At 38.9% G+C, this 27337-nt stretch overlaps 1 protein-coding gene across 8 annotated transcripts in view; it reads right to left on the bottom strand.

Moving 5' to 3' along the window:
• SPATS2L (spermatogenesis associated serine rich 2 like) overlaps positions 1-27337 on the bottom strand; it is a 76272-nt gene that overhangs the window by 24719 nt on the left and 24216 nt on the right. For 6 of the 8 annotated variants that reach the window (XM_053982688.1, XM_053982683.1, XM_053982687.1 and 3 more), the window contains 4 exons: positions 14890-14953; positions 4477-4585; positions 958-1007; positions 300-540 (listed from right to left, as the gene is read on the bottom strand). In XM_053982688.1, the coding sequence (XP_053838663.1) occupies positions 300-540; positions 958-1007; positions 4477-4585; positions 14890-14928 (439 nt within the window). In that variant the 5' untranslated portion in view covers positions 14929-14953. Of the gene's footprint in view, positions 1-299; positions 541-957; positions 1008-4476; positions 4586-14889; positions 14954-15047; positions 15070-27337 lie in introns of those variants that run through there. The other 2 variants (XM_053982690.1, XM_053982691.1) reach the window with 2 other exon arrangements.

Genomic DNA, 27337 nt, shown 5'->3' with positions numbered 1-27337 from the left:
TAACAATTTGACACTCAAGCCACTTTCTAACTCTGCATTCTTCTATATTTCTATCTGTAATATTCTGTATCAGCTGGACTGTCTATAGGAGAAGAAATACATTTTACAAGGAAACATATTACAAGATGAATAGTGTGCAGATATAAATCTATTGGCATGACACTGATAGTTATGTGCATTATTTTTCCACAAAAACATCTTTACAACATCTTCATGGCAGTAAAAACACCATAATCTTTATGTCAATGAAGGCTTGGCTACTGCCAGTTGGAAATGCGTTCTCTGTCAGAGGAACTGACCTCTGATTTCTGGAGAGTCCAGTGCCGACCCTACAAATGCAGAGCCTTTGTTCTCAAGAGAAGTGGTTTCCAGTTTCTGATTGGCAGAACCACGGCCAGAGTTGTCCTTAGGGCATCCATTCATATGACAATCATTTATTCGCTGAGGCTCTTGAGATGCCTTGTCAGGTCCACTATTCTTGTTTTTAGGATCTTTATTGCCTTGGTGCTGTTTAGATTTGCTTCTTTTTCTCCTATTATTCTAAATGGAGAAATATCACAAGAACAGAGACATCACTCAATGAAAATCATACAAACTCAAAATACAATCAGTAAATTGAGCACTGTAAGTGGCTGTGACTATCCAGGATACAGTTTCTTACTAAAAGTGTTTCTGTGCATGGGCTGTTTTGGGATTTGTCCTGTGCTTGTCCAGAGTCCCACACCCAGGTACGCACATGTGCTGTCCCAGAAATTCACTCAGAATGGGATTAGTGAGACAATGACACAACAATAGGACTAAAAATAGTACACACATTTGCTTTCAAGTACTGTCTACAGGAGTGAATTAAATCACCTGTGCTGGAAAAGGCCAAGTACTGTCCCAAAGCAGCACAATTCAAGTACAGACAGCTGACAAATGATTTAAATGCCTTGACTCTCAAGAGCAAGTTCTTACCTTCTTTCTCCCTGTCATATTCCATTCCTTTAGAACTTGAGCTGCGCTGCCTAGAGAAAGATAAAACATTTCAACAAAAGTTCAGCTATGAAAAAGAACCAGTGTGTTCATGATCAGTTTCTAGTCTCCTAGATGAGGAGCATTTCAATTTGTTGTGAATTCTCTTATGTGGGGAGAACAAAATGGACATTGCTGCCTTTCTCTTTCTCAGTTACCTGTTTTGATTTCACTGCTTACACTGGATCGTCTGCTTGGCACTACTGGCTTTTTATGCACTTAATTGCAAAAAGTGATTGTGTGCCTAACTTAAAACACTAGCATAACACCCAGAAAAATGAACACTCAAATCTCTTACCTGAAAAGCAAAGTATCTCAGCACCCAGAGTCAACAGTGAGTACACTAAATAATCCACCCTGAGCATCTGAAAGTTTTAAAAACTTTTGGCATTTTTATCACGTATTTTCTATGTGTTACCCGTCATCTTCAGAAGACTTAAGAGTATGAAAAGTAAAGAATTAGCATCCAAAAGAGTAATTTTGTGGACTCTTGCATAAAATCTGCATCACACAAATGCAGTAAACTTAAGCCTGGCAGAAAAGAATGATAAACAATTATACTCAAAAGTAATTACAGTTATACTTGAAATTCTGCCTGTCAGCCATAATGAGTTGCTTAGATAAATTTATGGAACAAACTAGGCAGAGCCTTGGTCAGACCAGTGCCTGCTGCCATGTTAGAAGAAAACTCTTCTCCTAATTAACATCATCATTTTGTTCTCCTGTAGCCGAATGCTGAAAAGAGATCTCATGATAAGCATGCAGTCTGAATTGTCATCCAAACTACTATGGCAGCATCTGCTACAATAATATTTTTAATCGCTAGCAGGTTAAAGGTCTTCTGCTTGAACTGAACAATCACTTTACCATCACATCACAAATCTAGTAAATACTCAATTATTTGCCTTTTCAAGTGGATTTCATATTCAGCCATTCTTCTCAATCCTTTCAGCGAAATCTTGATATTAGAATTAAGAAGAATTGCTGTTTTCAGACCACTAGGAGTTGTCAACCTGTATTCAACCAAAGACATGTGACGTTTTCAGATGTACCAAAATTACTTTTCTATCACAATAAACCAGATCCAAGATTGTATGGTGAGCCTGTCACACACAATAGGAAAGATTACATATCTTGCTAAGCCAAATCTGTTAAATCGTGAAAAAACTTGCATGGAATCCATCAAAGCCATGTTTTATTTCCTAGATGACACGGCAATGCAGATAGAAGGCTAAGACAACTTCTATTTTGTGTATAACTATATATGTATTTACAATTAGTTACACACACACTTACATACATGTAAGTACAATTCCCTCTCCTAAAGGTACATCATCTTTTGACAGGCACCATGTTTCTGTATGAAGTAATAAACATGTGCTCCCCATTTTACTCCATGCTGCTGAAAATATGTGATTTCATGTGACAGCTTTGATAACTGTTTTCACAATAGCAACCAACATCCTTTATATGTTGGCTGGTGGTCTTTGCTTTGCTTCCCTGTGAATACTATGCATGCTGAGAGTTACTTTGGGGATGCATCCAGCTAACTTCTGTTTCTTCCAATTAGAAATACACTAACTGTCCAAATCCCAAAGCCCTCATTTGAATCCACCACTATATTTTCCTGAACACTTCTACAAAGCAGCTGAACAGACCTTCTGATTATGCTTAATTAGATAAACTAGCATAGCAAATTGAACCCTCCTCCATTTAAATAAAATTTCACATATAGAATAAAATTCGTAAAAGAGGCATCACCTAAATGTCACTCCAGATATGAAGCAGGATAGGAAACTAAATTTGAATACTTCTTGATTTAGCAAGTAGCACCTCTGAGAGAAGCACTGCATGGAGGTGGCTCAACCTTTCCACTCAGCATGGCCACCCCAATGTTTTTCATTGTAGGACTTCTCAGCGAGTGTTATTTCAATATTAGCAATTTTTGTCATTCATGTGAAAAAATATTTCAATTATTCATTCTACCCACAGTGGCAACTACGTGGATACGTATATTTTCTGCTCTTTCCAGACAGTAACAAATATTAGCAATTTTCATATACTCCCTCACAAAGACTTCTGAACAGTAATCATGAACTGGTGAAGTTCAAAGATCATCTGAACTCAGGTGTAACAGCTTGCTTTTCTTCATGACTTTATTGCCCTTCTTGCAAAGCTTGTGTTTGCCCTGTTTCTTCCTTACAGCAGGTGGTGACACATGGCTGTGAAAGCACTTCCCCTTTTGAGGAACCACTGGAAACAATTCAGAAGTCACAAGCAAGCTATGGTAACTTATAACAAAATAAAGGGAAAGCAACTTGCTGAATAGTCATCAAACAATTCTCCACTACCTTCCCCAGGACATACATTACAGAAAAACAAAATTATTGTTCATTAGATGCATCACACTTTCCTTTTTCTCTGTGTGTGTGCACAGACAAATGCAATTTCAATACATCCCCTCAGAATGTAACTGTCTGTGCAACTGCCTTGAAGCAAAAAGAACCATAAAGATCTGATGGAAGAATTTTGATATATTTATAAACAGTCCAGTTTGCTTGCACCTGCTTTTTTGCATATTGGTAATTCCTAGTATACGATGATGCTTTTTGGCTAATACATTTTAGTAAGTTATTCCAAATCAAACCCAAAAATATTTTGAAGTAAAATAGGCATGAATTAAACAACTTGCTGAGATAGGAAAAATGAAATGTTTTTAAGATATACAGGGCCATTTGAGACCAATGAACTTCTATCATTTATGTAACCCCAAGCTACAGAAATTATGAAAAAGATTGCTCATGGTATGCCATTACTTCTGCAAAGGGTTTCTCACCGATTCTGGTGAGAAATTCAAAACACTGGCGAGAAGTTCAAAACGCTTGACTTTATATATTTACCAGGAAAGTGATATTAAAATGTAAGTGACCTTTCATTAGAGGTGGTCTCATGATGCAAAATACAAACATGGGTCCAGGTTTAAATGGCTCGAACTTTCATTGGAGTCTTGGTTCAGCCATTATAAATGTCAAGGTTATTTGCAAAATTAAGATTGAGGTTTGAATGTCAATGTATGCATCAAGTTCAGGGGTTTAGGGGCCTGGTTATGTGCTTCAGAACTATCCGAAATTGTTCTTAGCTATTGTATCTTCAGTAGTGAATAATTTCCTGACATATTACTTTAAAAAGCATTAACTTTCATGCAGAATAAAGAAGCAGGTCTGCAGTAAGAATGGCTTCAAGAATGGCAAAGTCACGTAGAACAGATGAACAACCATGTCAAACTCGTATTGAGAAGAAGCAAAGATGCAGACAGGAGGACCAATTTTTTATAATTAACAAGTTCCACACATCAGATTTCAGAAGAACCACAGAATATACTTTGAGCCACTAGAGACAACAAATACTTTGGCATGTGATTGAATTCCTCCTGCATTAGTGAAAAAGGTACATTGTACTCACCATCCATGAAAGCTTGAACAGCCTTGTCAACATTGTTATCAAATTGCTGCAACACCAGAACTATCTCATTATTGCTTTTGTTTGGAACAATTGATCGGATTGCATTGATCTGTAAGTAAAGGAAGACAATCATATGAATTTATCATACTCCTTTAGACTATAAGGTACCTCTGTGCCAATGCATGTTTATATAAATTCCTGTTACACTGACGTGCTCACGAGCACACAGCAATGTATCTATCTGCACAAAGCAATACCTATCCTATCCTCACCCAGCCATGCAAATAACGAAGCAATTTCTTCATGACATCAAATCACAGAACTGGTAGCCAGTAATCCTGGAAACAAATCCTATTCTGAGTCACAGCAGAAGAACTAGCTTAATTCAACTGACAGAATTTGGCCTTATGCTTCTTTCCTAAATGGTCTATTTGCTGCCAAGTGTCTCAACATATCACCTACGCAAATTTTAGTGAGCACACAACTTCTTCAACAAGGCTCTCGCATGGCCTTACTACATCAAAGTTATGATTGATTTTTTTTTTGGCATCTGAAAAATAGTCATATGCATAACAACAGTCAGAGGCTAAAAGAGAACAATATAATTTTTAAAAGTTCTAGTGGCTGCTCAACATGATTTCAGTTTGCTGTTCCATATATAAGTGACCAGGAAGCTTGTGTAACAAAATCCTGAACAAAGGACATGGGATGCCAAATGCTTCCTTTGGGAAACTGCTGATGGATGAGGTGTTACACCCACAGATGACTCTGGCATGCAATGCTTAAATTTCACAGCATTTGCTACTGCTATACTGTCAGTATTCAATGATACCAAATGGAATTCAACTCAGGATGTTTTAATAAAATATTCCTACTGGAATCACATTATAATTTATTTTCTCACCCCTATATATTATAGCTGAAAGCAAATAGTTACATGAAATTTTGTTGCTATTTTAATGCCATAAAAATTTTACTAGATCAGACCAAAATAAAAATATTTAAACATAATTAGCAAAACAAAAGCCTATGATAAAAAATGAGAGACTGCCAAACCAGTTTAGCTGTTCCAAATTAGCTTTATGAGCTTCCCTGTCAAGATATCCAGCAAGTATTTACAATCAGAAACTTGTTATTGTCCTGCAAGTGTTTATACGGCACCCTCTTTTGTCATCTTTCTGTGGGAATACATCCTTGATTAGGTGTACTTTATTTACTGCATCCCAATGTCATCATGCTAATTGTGAAGCAGTGTGGTCTTTTTATTGTACTGTGAAATAGAAATGCGAAAAAGTAATACATTAAGGCAGAGCTGTTTAAGGGCATTAGGCTGGCTCACATGGCAAAAGTATTCACACTACCTTGTCTTAGCTGCCCAGTTAGGTGCTGAAGGACAATCTCTATGGATTCTCCATCAACAAGAACATCAGAAGGTGATTGAGAGAACTCAAGTGCTCAGATTTGACCAAAAAATCTTATTTTGCTGTAGTACGTTCACCCCATTCCTCAACCACTGCGTTTCCCGTTCCTGTATACTACCACAAACCAGGAATCACGGCATGTTCTCTCAATGGGACAGCTCAGATTCCTGATGCCTACTGGACTCAGTGACAGAAGTGCAAAAGGTTCATGCTAGGCTTCAGTACATGTTAGTACAGCTACTTAGGATGATTTACTGTGCTCTTGTCCATCATCTCATCACACCCCTCTCTGCAGCTTCACATTTGCCCACAGTACCTCTCAGGTAGCAAGTCTAGCCTTGGACAGTCCAGGGCAAACCCATAATTTAGGCAGTGGAGTTGAAGTGCTTGTCTACTTCCCAAGGACCCTTTCCCACAGGCCTATCCCATTGTCTGTCTAATGCTGCCACGCTATGACTGAACCAGGCCAGCCCACAAGCTCGGTCCCCAGCCAACAGAGGCTGCTTTAGAGTATCTACTGAACAGGAGTAACTTTATGCTGAAGTTCATACAGACTAGGCTGACAAGTGGACTGCTTGAACCAGATGTGGGTGTTGCCAGAAACTATGCAGAAAATCCCCTGTCTGCTCAAGTTTCTCTCTTCAGCTGACATGCATGCATGGGGAAGGAAGTAATGAGTATAGCTCTCCGCTATGTACTGCAGGCAGCCAAGTGAAAACGAACCCAAATCAATAGGATGTGAAGAGAATGCACTGGAAAAAGGAGTTAATTAATCCAGTGATTGTGGGCACAGGCATGCTATTTACTGATAAAACGGTAACAAGTGTGAACCGAGCTGGCTCCACAATAAAAGTTGGCAAAGACACTTTGCCAAAGTGTCTACAAAGGTAGAGCAGGCCACAAGCTGCAGTCATTTTATGTTCAAGCTCGTAGCTCTCAAGTATTTTCACCATGTGGATTACATCTTCATGTTCTCACAAAAAATTCCCCTCTTCTTTCACAATCATGTGAATCGTCTCTCTGCCTACTCAAAATTGCATAATCTCCTTGTGGTAACTGCTTACAGGAAAACTAGTAAAAGGAATATCTAGAATATTCTAACCAACTTTAAACATAAGCACAAGGATCTCACATGGCTCCTAGGTCCTACTTTGCTATGAAAGGTCTGCAAGCCTCAGGAAGCATCTGGAAACAACCAAGTGAGGCTAAGACCTCACTCAGAGGATCAGGCAACTCACCACACAAGAAGAATATCTGTAGGGTAGAGGACACTTGACACACAAGAACTCAACCATGCAGGCTATGTTTTAGACTACAAAATCAACCAAAGACTTTCTGTTTGTACTGTGTGATCGTTGTTAAGAATTTTTTCATTATAGAAAAATGAGAATTAAAAGCTAAACGATGTTGAATCCAACTAATACTATAATTAAATACAAAAAGGTTGTGGAAACATTCTAGTTGTGAAGATAAAAAAAAACAAAACAGGATGATGATCTCAGGAAAAATGCTTAACAGTACAGAGAAAACAAATTTAGCATATGACAACACTGTGGACACAGCCCTGGTTTAGTTGGACTACTAAAAAATTTGATCTAGGGAATTAATATACTGTAAAGCTCAACAGTTCTACTGCCAAAACCCAACAATATTTTTTTGTTGACTGTTGCGCAAAAAATGCATTTGTTTATCTATTTGGAAAATATAAAATTTTGAGACGTTTAAGAAAATAATTCCTCAGGAAAAGAACATCAGATTGCAAAGGAAAGCATCCAAGACCTAGGAAATCCCAAATCAGAAGTTGCTTAGACTTTTTAAATCTGCTTCTCTTATGCATGTATGTATGCTGTGATACCCAGGATACCTACAGGATAAAGTTTCTCCTTTCCAGATTTGTGTGGTGATTTATGTGAGTACATGAAAACTAAAATTTGCAATCAATAGGATGCATCAAAATTAATACACACACATACATACATATATATAACCATCTCAGTTCAGAACCAAAAGAACAGAGATCCCAAAATGTTTTGCTCCAAAACAAAGTATTTTGTCTTGTAAATTTTTAGGAACAAAACGGCATCATGTTACCATACTTCTTCTGGAATTTCAAAGACAAAGATCTGTGTGCCAGACAACAAGTCTACAACACATGCACTGTTTTACAAATGTTTTAATCCAGAATACATTGGAACTGTTGTACGCAAGTAATGAAAATGTCAGCAATTTCTGGACAGAAATTACTGACATGTGCTAACAAGACTCAGATTGTGACCTTACAGTGTATCTGGGAGGACAAGGTATATGAAAGGAGACAAGGTATATGGAAGGAGACCAGGCTATATGACAGCCTTCACCTAGAAATGCAAATTTCAAGGTCCCTGATATTCTACCCCTTAGTCCTTTAACCCTGATTTCAAATATATATGTAGATTTCTGAAGCTCAACTCTGTCCCCTTATGCAAAAAGTGTCCCATTTGTTTCCAGAAAGGGACCTAGTGATAAAAAAAGGAGGGATGGGAAACTTCCTGACAGCACAGGCCTGACACAAATGCACTTCTCCAGCTGTAGGTCATTAAGAGATCTAACACAGACTGTGATGAACAGAAGCATATCAAAGCTCCAGGAATGCTTGACAAATGCAAGATGACAAGGTGGACTTACACTCAATGTGTAAGTCCAATGTGGGCTCAATGTGATCTGGATCTAGCCACTCCAGGTATGCTGGCTCCTCTCTGGTTCACCTGCTAGCTCAGGTGATAAAACAGCCCTTGCGCTAGTACAGCATTACACCTCACCTGCTTACAAACCTCCAGCTGCTTGAAAGAAGTCCATCACTTCCCAATCCAAAAAACTGTATAGAGCTCATTTTTATTACAGATGTGATAGGATGATGCCAGGGCAGGAGGGAACTCCTAACTTTCTCTCTCTAAACTGATAGTCCTCAAACTCAGCAAGAATATTCATCTTCTTAACATGCAAGAAACAGATTAACTACAATCATCTGGTATTTATGACTTCTCAACAACAAACTCCTTTAAAAATATTTAGCATCCTAAAGTATGAAAGGAAGTACCAGAGGAAAAGAATCTCTTAACAGTAATAGTACTGCATTAATGCCATTCTGCAAAGGCTAACAAAGCAGTCTACTTTATTACATTTCCATTTATGTGGGAGAAAACATTTTTTTTCCTACTTACTGAAACCTGATCATAGGAGAAACAGCATTACCAGACTAATTATTTTGTGAAACATCCTGTTTTTATCCAGCGTAGATTTCCAGTGAGCTACTGTCATCATCTGGATGCTAGACAGCATTCCAGACACCAAGAGAATTCAGTAACATACCTTCAGAACCACAGATAATTAATGCTATTAATGTCAGCATTAGCTGAGACTCTGTCATTGACAGCAGTTGAATTCCTGGGCTTTCCCTCCTGCAGCCTAACAGGAAAGCATATTACTTTGTTTACTAAGAAAACTTTCTCAGAATTTCAGCTTACAAAAACTACTTTGAAGCAAACACAGATCTAAAATATCAATCTGTGATCTTGAAAAAAACTGTATACAGTCAAGAAAATGAAAGTCAGAACCCAGGTCCACCTCCATTTAAACCCACAATCCAGAGCTCAAGTCCTGCTAATGCTTGCTGCAATTTGAGCCAGACTATGTCTCATCAGGACCAAAATTCCAGTCATGAGGATGTTTTTATCTGTCTCTTACAACAAATGCTGAAGATTGCCCAGAAGTGGAATCAAAATTGAAAAAGGTTTCAAGTGCCCTCAGATAAGTGTCTACCTCAGAACAAAAGGTCTGATCAGATATACTTGACTACTTGACTATTTTTCTGATGATTACTGTTAAACATCTCACTTGGGGCAAATTTTTGGGTCACCTAAAAAAAAAAAAAATATATATATATGCACACACACACACATACATGTGTATATATATATATATAAAATGAATCAGTAACAGGTTACTTCTGAGGAATATAGCACACAGGAAAGGATGCTGAATTCTACCCTCTCATGGTAGCTTACTCTAAGTCCTCATAAACACCCATCTCACAAGACTTTCCAGGTAAGTCAAGCTCAAAAAGAAACAGAGCCTGCCTGGAATTTGTGACACCAGATTACCTATTCCACATGCAGAACCAAGCTGACAGTGATGTGTACTCCTCTAAGCCCTTTACTTTCTCTGTCAAGTTTCAAATGGTTCCCAGGCAACTGTAACAACATGGACTCAATCACTGCCTGTTTGCTGCTCTGCTCCATCTGGTCCCCCTTGGCATCATCTCAAAGAGGATGTTTCTGGTGAATAAGTAACATATCCGGGGTTCAGAGAGTTTGTTTATGTATTTCTGACATAGTGACAAATTAAACTTCTTTGCTGAAAGCTCACGGCTGTTCTGAAACCCCTAAACACAGCTGCTCTAATCCCCTTGAAATAAGTTACTATTATGGTCCCTTAGAAATATTCTAATTCATGCTTGGTTAGGAAACTAATGCTGATCCACCTTCACTTTGTACTAAACATTAAGAGCAACAGATTTTCTCTAAGTCAAGAACTAAATTAATTTATAAGTATGGTTATCAATAAACAAAGACATTTCCTACTTTACTTTTACTGCATGTCAGTAGCAAATTTTTATGTACACATATACATCATTCAATTCCATTACACCCCCAAATTCTCCCAAATCCTGCAAGTGAAGCAGGGAAGAAGGACTGCCAGCAGAACACTGCTGGTTTTGATAATCTAGGAATTTAGCATTAGCAGATGTCCTGGCTACAGTAAGCAAGAAAATGCATTTTAAAACCACTTTATGATAGAATTTTTAAAAAGGTTTTGAACTTCTGCACAAACATATTTCATGAATACAATTTGACTTGGTTGTATTAAGAGGCTATTTCTTACATTGGAGATATTTTTCCAGAAGCTTTACTAAGTTCATCCTGACAAACTGAACAAGTATTGCTAATATCCTCTTAGAGCAAAATGACAGCTTTGATCAGATCTGTGCCTTTCTGCTACATGATCTGTTCATCACCCTCATACTAGGAATAAATGATCAGAAGGTAAGCCCCAAAAAAGTTCTACTTGCTGCAGTAAACTTCTTTAGGCACTGGTCATGGATTTATTATTTCACCCTTATCCATCAAATAGAAAGACATTCTAATATGTTATTTCAGGATTCCTGAGAAGTTTGGCTTAGTAAGAACTGTTCTACTTGAGTGATGACAACACTATTTACAGACATGAGTCTGCGATATCCTTAATCCAAGTTAAATGGCTCATCAAGTGACAAAAGTGCATTTTGATCAACTTTTCTGGTCTTTGAACAGTCCATCTACTTCAACACATGGGCAAAGAACAGCTGCAAAGGTCAACTTTAAGGAGAAAGTGAAATCACAGATTGCAAACTATCTGCTTTGGTAATGCATGATTTCGTATTTACATACTACTTCCATTCCTTCCACTCTAAATCCTAACTCTTTCCTTACATGCTGACTATTGCTTATGAAAACCACATTTATGGTGTAATGCAAACAAAACTGTGAAACCTCCAAAACCACATCTGAATGAAATTTCCTTCTTGCAGTGCTGCCCATCTGCTCCTCCAGCTCTGACACTTGAAATGACAAATAAGAAAGCAAGCCTTTCAGGAGAACTTCAGCAAAACATCACTCCTAGCAGAATCTCAAAAGGAGAAATTTCATCTGAATGAGTATTTTGCTAATTCCAGCTGACAGCAGATCTTACAGCAAATAAAAAAAAATAAAAATTTTTTTTTAAAAAAAGATGGGCCCAAAAAGTCTAAAGTTTAAGTTTAAACAATTCCTGATATTTCTTTGGATCAAAACCAAAGTCACATGCCAGAGATGAATGGTTATTCTGGGGAGTGCCTGATACTCTTCTCTTGTTAAATTAAGAGGGCCTAATTGTTGCAAGAGACAATACATCACTTGTCTTCCTCACTCCAATTGCTTCTTCTCTGGAAGCCTTATAATTCAGAATCTCAACACCTCTTCTGGTGATGTACTAGGTTAATGCTTGAATACCTCCTTTGATTTTATGGATTTTGGATGCAAGCCAATGAGTTTAGCTCATTTTAAGTGAACTTTTATGCATATGATCTGAACTATGTATAACACTCCATCTCTGAAAATCCTCACACAAAAAAGAAGTCCTTAATTATTTGCAGGCACAGAGATGATTATGAGTGGTATCAGAGGTAAGAGGGAGAGTGGTATTGTGAAGGAAGACTAGAGCAAGGGTCAGGGCAGAGGGAATTATTCTGAGAGAGGTCCTGATGGTAAACTTCTTATACTAGTTATGCACGCAATTAATGACCTTTGTGTCTGCTGAAATGCAGAACTTAGGTTATTCCAGAAAATTTGTGGGTTATGCGCATGAAAATATGGTAATTGAAACAGTCCTGGCTCCCCCACAAGAGTATCACAGCTGCAGGAGTCTCTGCCAACTATGGAAACTTTCATTAGCCTTCCTAACATCACAGGCCAACATTTATATAAATCTCTTGGGGCAGAAAAAAGGATACAAAATAGAATGTTTAACCTATTGACTCTATGAACTATTTCAGCTGAAATGCCAAGAATGAATTATACAAGTATCACTACCACAGTAGCATTCTCTTATGACTCAAATTCAGGGGTGGGGCTTTACAGAGCCTGGGTGTGAGCGTAATGTCCAAAATGTCTGCACTGGCCTCACACCACTTTTAAAACTGTGGCAGAGGTTTTACTTTCCTGAATAACTAGAAGCTGTTCATGGAGAAGGACACCACAGGAAAAAAAATTACCCAAACAACTCCTGCTCTGCCCCCAAACAAAAGAAAAAACATGCTGAAATCTGCATGGGATTTTCACCAGAGTTTTATCACAGTGAAACAACCTTCAGTGTAAGGAGAAACTTGTGTGCTACTTTTGCAGAAACTTACATGAGTAAGCATTTGTGTACAGATGTACAGCTCCTTTGGCTTCATGCAAGTCCTAGCAAGATCAAAGTCTTAAGTACATCATGATCTGCAAGCTCTAAGGTAGAAGAAAGGGAGAACTGGGAAGGGACTGTATTCTAGTCTGTTCTTTTAAACCAGGCCTGCTTGTATTTACATTGAGGGCAATGGATTTGTGAAGCTCAGCACAAGTATTATATTTATAAACCTTGGGGTTTTTACCCAAAAATATTGCCTCCCAAAAGGTGGATAAAAGTAAACGTTACATTTACTCTGCTTCAGTGTTGTGAGGCACGACTACGGACGCTCTGTAAGCTAAGTGAGAAAGGGATGTGATTTTGACTCCCTTCCCAGCACACTGTAACTATGTCTGCTTTTCAAACACGCAAATGAAATCCTCGTGTTTTAGCAGTTTACGTGCAAATATTATCCAAGGCAACTCTGCAGGACTTGTTCAACTTTTTCCTTGTATTTCTAGTGCATCACTCAAAGACCCCTGAAGCTACAGTTGCTTCATAGTTACTCAGTTTGTTGCTGCCCATAGGTAAACCAAATACAAGATACCAAATAGAGCCACTGCAATCCTGTTTTAAAACACAAGGGACTTGCCCAGGTGCAATGGCTCTCTGAGCACACCACCTTCTCAACTGCAATATTTAGACTGCATGAGGTTTATGCTGTTTGGTCACTAACCCTTCATGCATTAGGTTATTAATCTATGTTGTCCAGAATAAAACCCAGTGATTTTGCAAAACAATTTCAATTGCTATTAAACTAAGTTTTCAATTTGGCATAGGCATTTAGTGGCACTAAATACTGGTGGAAGATGCAGGAATAAAGAGTGGAACAATTTATAACAGAGTGAATTGATCCAATTTTCCTGCCTTAAAATGCATATGCTCATAAACATTTGATTTTGGGCACTTCCAGTAAATATCACACTTGGAACAGCAGACATCTACCATGAATAAAACTCCTGTTGCAGTTCTTCATTCTTAAACTTGCAAAAGACAAACACATGATTTGTAAAATCCTGCACTTGTTAAACTGACTTAAATAATAAATTTCAAGCTACACAGTGAATATGCAGAGCTTCAACTGATTTACTGAGCTGTATTTTGGGAATTACTGTAGTTTACCTTTGAGCACTCTGGCACCAGGGAAAAGAATTCAGTGACATTACTTTCTACTGCAAAATCATCATGCAACTCAATTTTAAAACCCTGTGCTTCTATTAAGGACTAAGGAAAATATTAATCACCAAGACAGAGATTCATACTGACATGCAAATCCTCAAGCCCAATGAGCGACACAGATGTTAACAACAAATATAAGGTAAAACTACTCAAAAAACAGGCACCTGGGCAGTGCAACAGGTAAGGAACTGTGTCCTGTAAGGAGAGACAGAGCAAAAGAAATTCTATGGTAAGATGATCTCTTCACAGTCACAAAAGCTCTCCTGACCTACCTCATATCCTAATTACCTTTAGGTCCTTTACTGCTCCTGAAAGGGTGACAAGGCTCTAGCTCTAGCCAAGGATATGGAGAAGACTCACTCAAGCACATGGAATGCAGTTAAAAGGAGACATACTTTCATAGGAAAAAGTAATCTACTCTTTTTAGGTCCTGCACTTTCAGGAATTGCTTTAAGTATTATAGGCACAAGATGTTTTGGCAGAAAATTATTTCTAAAGGGCATGTTTCTTCAATGGCTGCATTTCATAGAGCAGCAATAATCCCAAAGTGCTGCTCTCCACAGCATCAGTGGGCACAGGAATTACAAAGGAATAAGAGAACTCTAGCTGACAAAACAGTCTCTCTGCAAAAATGTAAAAATGCTTCTCATCAAGCAAGATTCAGATTAGTCCTATCAATATCTGTCTGCGTACTTAACTTCATGCACAGAGTCAATACATAATAAAGTTCAGTACGTGAACAGTGTTGGAAAGAGTAGAAATTAAAGACGTATGCAAATATAATTTTGGTTTGCACTGTACTGTTACTTGAACCTACCTTTTCCTTGATATTTACAGGAGAATTGATTTCTGCCATCTTTATTCAGAGGAGAGTAGTGTCTCTGAAATGAGAAAAAAAATCAAAGAGATTAATTTGGAGGTTTTAGTCCCAACCTGTCAAAGCTACACCTGTCATGACTAATTGTATATGCTTACCTGTAAGCATTAGAGAAAATGAGAACACAATGTCCTGCACAGCAGTGCTCAATCCTGCCAAAAGGTAAAGCTAGTGTAAATTACCTACCTTTCCCAGATTAGTTCTGCAAGCACATCTAAAAATGCCTTATAGCTATGAATCTGGATAAAAGGCATATCACACTTCTCCCAGCCATGTCTCCCATACCCTGTTCTGAGGCTATAAAGAGCAGGAGTACCTTAGATGAACTCAACAGCTCCTGTTTTCTCATTCACCAGCATCCTCAGTTTTTGCCAAAAGACTTTATCAATTAATACAGTCGTAGAAAGCAGCTAAATGTGCCAAGAGGTTGGGCTGACAACTGCAGCATGGCTGTTTGTTGTTTATTTTTAATTCATAACTAATTCAGAGGATTTAGTCACACAGCTCCTACTGAAACTAACAGGGTCTGTAGATTTAAATCTCTAAGTCTTCTCTGAAAACTTGGGCACATGAATGGAATTTGCATATGATTAAGAAATCCTGCAATATGCTTTCTATTTCCAGTTATGTGGCTGGGTAATTGAGAGACACTCTACCACATGATGAAGAGTTAAACACAGGGGAAAAAAGTCCCATTGCCTGTTCCTGCTACCGTCAAAACTAACTGCCTGAAACTTCACTAAGGAACAGAGCTGAATCTTCACATTTTAAAATTAAATCACACACAAACAAAGACTCAGTCAAATGAAATACAAGCTTGGTTTGGTCACTCTCTTTAACTGTACTGTACACTGATAAGAAGGTATAGATATATGAAAACTAACCCCTAAGTTCATTTTAAGTTTTTAAGTTGGAACATCTCCTTTCTCCCATTTGAGAACTAATATGTATTCCAAAAATTCTTCTAAATCTCTTTTAATGCTCTTGAAGAATCCTCCATCAACTTCTGCTTTGAAACACAGAAGTTTAGTAGAGTTCAAACTCCAGAAATTAAGCACTTCTCTTGCAGTATTCACTGACAACTTTAAAATCTTATAATTAATTTCTGTATGCATCCATTTTTTAACTAAAGAGATGAGAGTTGAGGAAGCATATGTGGAAGAGATAACAGGAAGAAGAAAAAGAAGTTCATTTGAGTTTTGGTCTGATGAGGAGCCAAAAGACAAAAGTAACCATTTCCATTGCCAGCTATTAAAAAGACATGCTTGAAATAAGTAAGGTTGCTCGTGCCATCTCCATCTTACTACACCATGAACAGATGCTCTATTAGAACTCAAATACCTTTTACCTATATTAAGTCAGTGGCTCAAATGCTTAGCCAAGACTCACTATGTTTGATAAGCCTTCCTGGCAGCTGAGCCACTGTGTCACTGGGAAGGCCTTACTGTCTGCTGGTATATCAGAGAGGAAGGTTGCCCTTCCTGCCCCTCCTTACATCAAGAATGAAAGAGCTGAAATTAGTTTCTTTGTCAAGCCCACCCAAAGGCTAGAAGCAGAATTAAAAACATCTGGACAGAGCAGGCAGGAAGATCACTCTGAAAGTAAGTTCAGGGCAAGTCCATTTCCAATATTTAGTGTGTTCCAATAACAAAAGAAAGGTGTTGAGAAATGCTTGTAGCCTGTAGTCCCTAGACAATTTTTTTTTAATGTACTTCTTGTCTTTTGCTGTCAGCTATTTCTCATGACGAAGGGGCAAAGAACATGAGATATAGATAATAAATTTTCCCATGCAGGCTGGAAAAGTCAGCTCTGAAGTTACTCTAAATCTTCATCTCCCTTGCTGCTTCTCATAAAAGCATGGCTTCTATCTAGTGACATCAAACCCACGCTGGATGGGTGTTATTCTCTGTTCAAGAGGTAACTGTATGGTAAGGAATAGTTAAGGAATTCAACTGGTGTGCTGTTGTATCTAGTACAGAGCAGATTTTGTAATGTTAGCGACAACTGATCAATGCACTCTTGCATACTAATTCAAATATACTTAATCCGATCCAGCACCTCATAACAACATTAACAAAGAAAGTTAACCTGTTCCTGAAGAACCAAACACACAACACAGAAACAAGCTCACTAAGAGAGCTAACAAACTCTTCTGGCCTTAAATCTATATATAAATTAATCTATAAAAACCACTAAGTAATGGGAAAATATCTTTGTGACTTTAAATCCTCAGGTTCTTTTTCAACATATATATTATCAATTTTGTACCAAAATTGTACATTTTAAAACTGCATCTTGTATGAGGCAAATAAATCCAAATAATGATATTTTGTGGAAGCCTCATGCCTCTCAAGTAAGGTTTCTTCAAAGATACTGGCTAAATAATTATTGAAATTTAAATTAGTTTTGCTGATTAAACCCTACTACTTAACCAATTCTTTGTGGCAATGCTCTGACTTGATTTAAAACCAGACATAAAAACTTCATTCAACACCTTGCCAGAATTTGATGTGTCTCTGCTGTACACTGCAGGTGTTACTATGATTATAGTCTTCCACCAATAAATGTGGTGCTGATTCAGCTAGCCTACAACTGCAAGCTATTTCAAACAGACCTGGCATGCTACACGAAACATACCCTCTGCTTCTTTCTTCCTTTCTCTTTTTTCTTTCCCTTTTAAGATAAAGAAGTAAGAGGATACCAGCTTTTTCAAATGGACCAATTTCTCTATACTTCACACACTTCATTAATATGCAGTGTGAAGATGTCAAAATGAAGATGCTAAAACTGAGTTGAAGCTATTTTTCATTCACCTTCTCCAAGGACAGATAATTGAAATAACATTTATAAAACTCTTGCTCATTTATATAACTCAGTCCAGCACTGCTTGTTACAGAAAATACAGATGATACATTAAAAAGAAAATGTCAATGCTGCACTAATTTTTAAAAGCATCATCCTTTATGGCTATACGTAATAGCTAACAAATTTAAATTTCTCATTGTAGCACCAACTGATTTATTGACTAATGTAACTAGTGTTTTTTCCCTGGTGTTATTTTAATCTCAGTATTTAGCAATTACTTAGTTTCTGATCCTGTGGTGAAAGACTACAGCACATCCATAATTTTATGAACAAAATAGTCCCACTGAAGTTCACAAGCTTTATCTCCAGACTTGGACCTAAGTTTGAGCTGCTACATTCTCATCCTCAGTTCTTCAGCAAAGCTTCTTTCTGTGAGAGTTCTGGGACATCAAAATAGGACTTTCAGCTGAACCCAAAAGGCACCTAAAGCCAGTGGAGAACAGTACTTTACATGCTACCAACAACATGCATACTAAAGAATGTTTGAAGATTTCTGACAAAAGACTTTCTGCACTGGCCAAGATTAAGTTAATACAAGTACTAAATTTAAAACACAGAAAACATACTGTGTATGAGAGATTCTGAACTTGAATGTCAGCTTACATGCTTTGTCTTTCTCCACCATCTCCTGCTTACATTTCTGCTCCTGAAATGTCACTGCAAATCATCCCGAAAGACATCCAAGAAAAAGAAATTAATGAAAAAAAACAACCCAACAAATTACAAAATCCCTTATATAAATGGGTCATTAATTTCTGATGCAAGTTTCCAAACGCACTACCTGTAGCAAGAGATCACTCTCAGTTTCTCATTACGTGTTACCTCAAATACTGACAGGGTGTTTTTTCTAAAGTTGTTACACACATCCAAATGAGACATTTCACTTGCCTTGTAAAATGAAGCTTTTCAATAGCATTCAAAGGAATGCTGCAGAGAAGACTGAACTACTTTTGGCAGAGTTTTACTTCTCTCCCCTACCAAATGAAGCAATTTGTATTAGTCTATGCAGGTTTAAGCTATCACGAACCTGAACCAGGGCATCCACAGTGCTGGCACATACTCTGTCCTGCTGACCTTAATTGTAAGCAGAAATGTCCAGCAGGCAGACAGTTACAGGACCGGCCTTTAACCACTGCAGAAAAATATGTCAGAGCTCAAGTGACAGCCTGAAGTATGTGGCTGCTTGCTCAGCCTTTACAGAAATTCCCTTTCTGTCTCCAAGCAGCAGTGAAACCCCACTGCTGCTATGTTAAGCTTCCAAAGAATGCCCACCACCTTCCCACTGATACCAGCATCAGAGGTGTTTGGCCCACAGAGACCTTCCAGCCAGCCAGACCCTCAGGTAAAGCTGACAAACACTCCATTCTATATAGCATTGTAGATGAGGGGGGGATTGCCTGCATCTCAAGCATCAAAGAATCACAACAACAGCTCTGTGTCATGCCACTGCTGCAAAACCTGACGCATTTAAATCTCACACTTCAAAACACTGTCAGATGCTCCCCACTCCTAACAACAACAACAAAAAAATCTCCCTGCAAATACAAAGAGAGGAAAAGTAGTCTATGAAAGCATAAAGGTTGCCAGAAAGATACAATTTGTTAAAATACTCTGTCACAGTAAAGTGTGTCAGAGTAGAGACTGTGTGAAACACCTGCTCCACCACTTCTGACATCTGAAAATGCACCTTTGGGAAGGGCGACCAGAAAACTCCCCATTTAACAGCACCTAATGATCTGGTGTTGGGAGGATTTCCCATCTGTAGGCTTACGGATGAATGCTTTCCTACATCCCAAAAAAGGTCATAGTTCCTCCTCTGCCCACTGCAACTGTTTCCTTTTCTAAGGAAATACTACCCCAGCAAACCAAGAATTCCAGGTCTAACTGACTTGACCATTGCCAATGCTTCTCTAATCCCAGTCACTGAGTGAGCTTTGTCTATTAAAAGAGAAACTAGAGTTCACAATTTTGTCACTCAAATTTTTTCATGAAGTAGAACATCAGAATATGAATTTAAATTATTTTCTATTTTTAATTACAGATCATTTTCTCATTTCCAAATAGTTCAGTCTAAACCCCCCAGCTCCTAAAAGCTAGACAGGTATGGACAGAACAAAGGAATCACAATTTTAGAGAAATGTCAAAAAATAAGAAAAAAAAAATGCTAAGTACCTGTACTGGTTTTGGCTGGGATTTAGTTAATTTTCTTCACAGTAGCTATAGCACAGGGATGTTGTAGATACTGCCAGCATTTCTTACACAGCATCAAGACCTTTTCTGCCTCTCCCTCCACCCCAGTAGCAAGGAGCCTGAGGGGCACAAGAAATTGGGAGGGGACAGAGCCGGGACAGCTGAGCAAAGGGATATTCCGTATCATATGATGTCAGGCTCAGCATACAAAGCTCTGCCACTCAAAGCTCACTCCCATGGGGAGGCAGTGAATGAGCAGCTGGGTGGTGCTTAGTTGCTGGCTGGGATTAAACCATGACAGTATCTAATGAGATTGTAGCAGCTTGCACTATGCTTTCATCTTCTCTATTTCTACCTTCTCTACAGAATTACATCTCATTTTCAAATGAGATTCCTATCCATCCATATATATTATATTACACTGTCTTGCCTGCAGACTTCCACACGCCCCAGGTAAAAGCAAAACCAGAAGAATCAGAAACACATGGCCTGCATTTCACATTTGACTTTGTTTCTCGTTATAAAGAAATGCTACTAGGGAACTGCACATGAAGCCTGAGATGAACACAATTTTTCTGATGCAGTTTTAAGCTAATATTGCTGCACCAGAAAGACTGAAAAAACTCTGAGAATGAGATTCCAAAATTCAAGCATTTCAGAAAGGAATTATTTTGGCTTTCACTCAGATTTAAATAGAAAAAAAAATTAATTAGGTCAAATGGGCAAACATCAGCATGCCACTGTTTGTGAAACTACAAGAAATACCAGGATTCAGACATTTGTTTTCAGTATCTTGAGATTAGCAAAGGGTATGATTTTCTATTTGCTGTAGTCTCATGTCTAAAGGCAAACATAATAATTATACGCATAAACATAACCAGAGTCAGGACATATGAACAAGTATCCTCACAGCTATCCTTTTAGCCTTTTGTTTTACTAGGAATGAACATACCTAGTAAAACCAACATAAAATGTTACAAATACAGAACTGGTGTTTTCCAGTACTATTCTATATCATTCTAATGACTGCATGTAGAAATTGTCTATCCACACCATCATTTGGTATTTCCTGGTTTTACAGAAGTTTGAGATTAGCCACTTCAGACTAATTAAGCACCCTGGATAAGTTTCATGATATCTGAGGCCTTCAAAATCCTTTCCTTTAAATGCCTGCATAAACACATGTATGGAAGTGCACAAACATTCCAGAATATTCGTCATTTGCAGAGTCCAGTCCCACTACTGTCCCTGGTCACGCTTGTCTCAATCACAGAATGCAGCTGTTGCCTCTGCATTCTCCCTCCTGCTCAGCTATGCAGCCAGACTCTCTACTGGTCACCACACCGTGCCTGAAACCCATTGGCTGCAGATCTGGAAACAGGATGCAGGAAATAAAGCATCTCACTGATTCCACATGTAGCTCTGGATTCCTACAGAAAGAGGCTTATGCTCCCCCATTGTTTATCACCTCCTCCTGAGGATTTCTGAAATGCCTGACTACACAGTTTGAGGAAGAAACAGAGGTCTCAGATCTACACCTTTGCAGGCTGCTCACTTGGAAATGGGCAGTAAGGGGTAAAGATTTGGAAAATATGCAGTGGCACACCAGGAACTGAGTTATGCTATTTAGCACTATAAAGTCCATATCTGAGAGACCACAGACCTATCTGCTAAAAAGAAAAAAGGGACAAAGATGAGGGTGGGATATGTGAGGAAGGACAGACCTTAGCACCTGGGTCAGTGTCCTTCTGTCTCCTATCTTCCTCAGATTTCTGCCAAGGGCAGGAATGGCTCTAAGCAGGTATCATAGACACACTGCCGTGTCCAGTCAGTGTTGTAACAAAATGGTTAGGCATCAGTAAGTTTTGTACCTCACTGTGATAAAACCCATTGCTCTTTGACCTTGTTATGCTCTCCCCTTCCTAAGCAGAGATGGTACCATTTATGTAGCCCAGGAAGAGCCTGTGCTTCTCCCCTCTTGTCAGCTGACTTGCTTCTCTTTCTCAGTTCCAGTGTGTGAGAAGCCAGAACACTGCTTATGTGGGCTGCACAGGCATTTGTGTTTTCACAGAGATATGGTGTGTGAGGGATCCTCAGGTCCTCCCTGCACTTGGTGTTGCAGCTCCACTGTATGAGAATCATGCAGAGGAAGGCTCTAGCCCTTAACAAGGTCACATTAAGAGAGGGTCAAAAGAAAGCTACTGACTGGCATCTTCCCCAAACTCCATTAATATTTCATCCAAACAGTTTACAAGTATTCAGTGATATAACCATATCTTTTAATACTGACATCACAAAATATTCTGGATGTATTTTCTATCACTGGTCACGCTCAGTTACAAGCAAACCCTCTTCCTGTACACTCTTTGAATGCTGGGTCTGTCCTATCAAAGCAAAGCTCTTCTTTTACACAAGTTTCAGTGTGGCTTCTCCAGAGACTGGTGTCACTGTACGAGCTGGTGTTTGCTCATGACAAGTGACTGACACCCTCTAACAGTGACCACCAGCTACCACCTCAGAGACCTGGAAGTGTAACAACCTGCTACCTCTGTAGAATATAGCTTGGGCTGAGAAGGATTCAAACCAGTACTTTATATTAAGGTCATTAACGCCATCCTGCATCTGAGCAATGGAGATCAATTTAAAAAGCACATTAAGAAAGGTCAGCTGTGCATTATTTACAGCAACTTACTGGAATGAAGAACAGAGCTGCAGGAGGGGGCACATGTAAATCCTGTGTAGAGCTATGTTTCCATGTCTCAACAGACAGGTACCAGTGCAAAGTAAACACTCTGTAACTGCTGACATACACACACACACACACACACACACATATATATATGTGTGTGTGTGTGTGTGTGTATAGGCAGGCACATAGACATACAAAGAATGAATAAAATGCTTTATGAAATAATCATACTTTTAAGTAAAATAAATTAAAAAATAAACTAAGTACCATTATTTTTTTAAAAATAGCATTCATTCTAAATATTGAAAAACTTCCCCAAAACACATGTGACAGTACACTTCTTAAACAAAAGCTAGGAATTCTAATTTTAAGAAAATGTCAAATTTCTGGAAGGGAGTGTTGTGGCACAGCAGCAAGCTTTTCCATGAAAGGATATTTTACAGGATAGAAGAGCTATTTCCTAGTGAACATTCAAGGGACTTAGGCACAACCTCTGAAAATTCCTCCCATCCTCTTTCCATACTGATTAGTAGCCAAACACTTATTTTCAAGCCAGATCCTTTCTAAAACCACACAATTTGCCATGTGAAGCAGAGTCAGTAATCTAAAGCCAACGTTTTCTCACCTAAACTGATGTACATATCACATGTCTGAACTCCCTATCCAGCTGGTTTTGTCATCTGAACAACTATCAGATATACTGCTAAAAGTCTATGAGTGGTCAAATGCACAAGTAATTCTAAACTGAGGTGACAGCACTTCCTATTGCTCTTCTTTTTGACCCATCCAATTTATACCACTCATTTACCAAAGAACGAAACACTCAGCAACACCAACTCTACTCCACATTAAGAAGCTCCAGTGAACTACAAAAGTACCAAAAAGCTGAAATAGTATAAGGCAGAAAGTCTCCCAACAATTTTCATTTCAGGGTAGGAAATTATCAACTCATTAAAATCTTGGGAATTGTGGAAAAAATGAGGAGTCCTGTTCTATAAATGTTTATATAAAGAACATGAAACAGCTCAAATAGAAGAGACAGAAACAACTCATCTCAGCAGCCCAGTAACAAGAGAATGTCTCCAGCCTACAGACACCTGTTCCAAACCTGCCTGCTGCTACACTAGAAGAGCTCTTTAACCCCTAGGTCTTTCTTAAAAGAAGAGGATTTTCTCTAAAGAGCTTTCTTATTTCCTTCAAACACATCTATTAGCCTCCTGGAACCGGGTAAGAGCCAGCAAAGGCATATTCCCCACGCCAGCGCTCCAAAGGTAGGAAACCCAGCACCACTCCATAACTACCACAACTACCCAGTGGCTGCTCAGGATAAAATATCCACTCACTGGCTTCTGATGCTCCCCACTTCAGGGACTGCACACAGAGGCTCTATACCCTCCCCACTCTGCAGGAGAATGTTGCTGAAAGCCTAGAGCCTGTGTTCTGCTGGCTGGCATCCTAGAGGAAATCTGCAGAGCATCACTATGATTCAGCATAATCTGAATTCCTGGTTTTACTACGGATATCATACTAGTAGGGCTGAGCCCAATTGACAATAGATTAATTCAGCTACATGGTCGGTAAAATGGTTCTCTCTGATAGGCAGGAGGGAGGGATGGGGGTTCTGAAAAAAAATTCAGACTGAGAAAACTCCCTTTCCACAGTAAGTCTTGCCAAAATAAACATTAGCCTCTTGCTCCTCCTCAAGGGCCTCAAAATATCTTCCTAAACATACAGATATAGAGCAGTGAAATAGCAAAAAACCAATCCACTCAAATTCTACATCTGCATGACCCTCCTGCAAAACAACAAAAAAGGTTAACTTTCAGTTTTTACAAACGAGGTATTATCTTCCAAGCTGCTCTTGCCAGGGACTTGAGCGATTAAGCAATTTACACTGGCTCCTATTTCAGCTCAGAACGGGATGCCAAGAGACAGCATCGGCTCATTTGCTTTTGCGGTTGCCCAAATGTGGACTGCTACAAGAGCACAGCATGGGAATGCTAACAGGGAAGGATGTAAAGTGGAGCACTGCGTGCCTCAATCACAGTGTTTTCTCTATAAAGTAAGAGCAGAAGTAAAAAAGTGAATGTCAGGAAGTGTTCAAATTCACACATGTTTTGGACATCAAGAAATAAAATTATCACAATGAATCAAACTTTTACCAGCAGACTGGAAGAGTATAGTAAATTTTCAATGTTGGAATAAACCTCAAGTTCAAAGATATTATGATTTCTGGAGCTATTCTGATTTCAGCCTTCTTTCTATTAAGTATTCGAAGTCCACATCACCCTTCTTTCTTGCTCAGACATCTCTGAAGAGCCAGTTTACTGTTGTTAGATGTGCAAGGCTGACTCTCAGCAAATATAATCCTTTGAATTCAAAGAACTACATGGACTTGAACCATCTGCTTGCTGGTCCCACAGGAGCCTCCCCAGCTGCAGACAGAGAAGGAGAAGTCATCAGAGCTGCCCTGACCAAGCACACAAGGAAGCACCACAGTCATGATAAACTGGCAAGTTTACAGTGGCTTTGGGGAAAGGAAGCACTTTACCAGAGCTCTGAAAGCACTGCCTGAATAAAGGGATTCTGAAGAGAACTGATAAGGCCAGGTGCTCAACTGGAGGCAGGACAGACCTGAAGAAGCCTTAGTGTGGTGAGACCTCAGGTAAGTAACGTATATTTCAAGTATAGGTAAGCATACTTTATGAGTCAGTGAGGTTATGTATATGCTTCAAGGTAAACACCTGATTTAAATGTGGCAAAGTAGTCTGAATCTTCTGAAACCAAACACTGAAATTAAATGCAGTCTTTCATTTTCCATAACCAAGTCACCTCATATAGCTCCTTTGAAGAAGATGTAAATTTTTCCTTGAACAGTATTTAAATTACTATATATTATATACATATGTACACACACAAAATATATGTACATAAAAGCTCTAACAAATGTTTATGAGTTTCTCTAGTAAAATCACCTGATGTATATCCACAATGAACAGACACAGGCCCATCAGTATTCCCATATTATTTGTCTCTACAGTACCTGTAGAGTCAGACACTACACTGTCACCACCACTGACATTTTGATACTCTCAGATTTACAACAAATATTAGTCTTCCTCTCCTCCCCCACCTCCCTACTGCCAAGGAAAACATTGATTTTCTGATATTAACAAAAGGTATTCCTGGAAACAACAACAAAAGCACATAAATAAGTTAACCCATAATTGCTTATTGTTCATACAGTCCTTCATCCTAATTGCTATTACACATGAATAAGCAGCTATTAGAGCATTCACTGGACTTTGAACTGCACTTTTTAGAGGTAAAACCCAAAAGAAACCCATTATTTTTTTCAACTGAAACCCACACTACCCAGCTACATCAACATTAATTGCAAAAATACAGTTAATCAATGCAGACTGCATACTGCCAAAAATATGAAAAAGCACCTTAACCAGTCCCCCCTTTCCATACCCTCCCCAACAGTCAGGAGATAATCTCAAAAACCTTTCTGCTTCTGAAGGTCAATAGCATATGAAGTGTTGCTGACATGCATGAACTGAGGTCCCTGTTTAGACAGGTATATTAATGTTTTGGATTTTTTTTTAATTACAGGTTTCTTACCTGGAAAAGGGCAATCCAGAGACAAAGTTTTTTGACTAGCTGCAACATCCGGACAGTAAATGAAGTAACTTTATCAACAGAATGAAATGAAGATTATTTATTGAGGAACATTTTCAAGGAAATAGAAGTATGTCTTATTTTAAGGTACTTTTCTCAAAGACAGGGGAACTCAGTTACGCTGTATAGCACAGATACACATTCTACAGCATCTTTCAGCTCATCTGTTTGTGTCTATTTACTGTTAAGTGATCTATCTTTGGCATGCCAGAATCCATGAAATGATAAATCCTGTGGACAAAACTTTACTTTACATCTGTCCAGAATTTCTGAAGATGAACCTTTAACACAGCTTTGGAGGATAAGATAAAATACTACTTACTTCAGAGAATTCAGTGTTCAAGAGTTAAGCTCTAACTTGTAGTTACCTAGGTTACTAGTTACCACTGCAGGCCCTACCAGCTGAAACACTCTGTGCTAAAGGATGCCAAACCCACTTTACTTGGGCAAACATGGATACCAGCAGGTTTCAGACACTCTACTGGGGAGGGGCTACAGGCTTGGCTTTTGTGAGAACCTGCCAGAAGTTTCCTTCGTGTCCAATAGAGTCAATGCCAGTCAGCTTCAAGATGCACCTGCCACTGGCCAAGGTCAATCCCATCAGCAACCACAGCAGTGCCCCTGGAGTAACAGTTAAGAAGGGCGGGGTGAAAAAAGCTGCACAGCAGCAGTTGCAGGTGGAGGGAGGACTAAGAAAGAATATGTGAAAGGAGCAGCTCTGCAGACACCAACGTCAGTAGAGGAGGGGCAGGAGGTGCTCCAGGCACCAGAGCCGAGATTCCCCTGCAGACTGTGGTGCAGCCCATGGTGAGGCAGCTGTGCCCCTGCAGCTCATGGGGGTCCACAGGGATGCAGAGATCCACCAGCAGACCATGAAGGACACCACACTGGAGCATGTGGATGCCTGAAGGAGGCTGTATTCCTGCGGGAAGCCCTCACTGGAACAAGCTCCTGGCAGTG

This window comes from Vidua macroura, chromosome 7 (genome assembly GCF_024509145.1).
Source record: "Vidua macroura isolate BioBank_ID:100142 chromosome 7, ASM2450914v1, whole genome shotgun sequence".
Classification (NCBI taxonomy): domain Eukaryota; kingdom Metazoa; phylum Chordata; class Aves; order Passeriformes; family Viduidae; genus Vidua; species Vidua macroura.
Note: the sequence above shows the minus strand (reverse complement) of the source record. Positions and strands in the feature narration are given on the sequence as shown.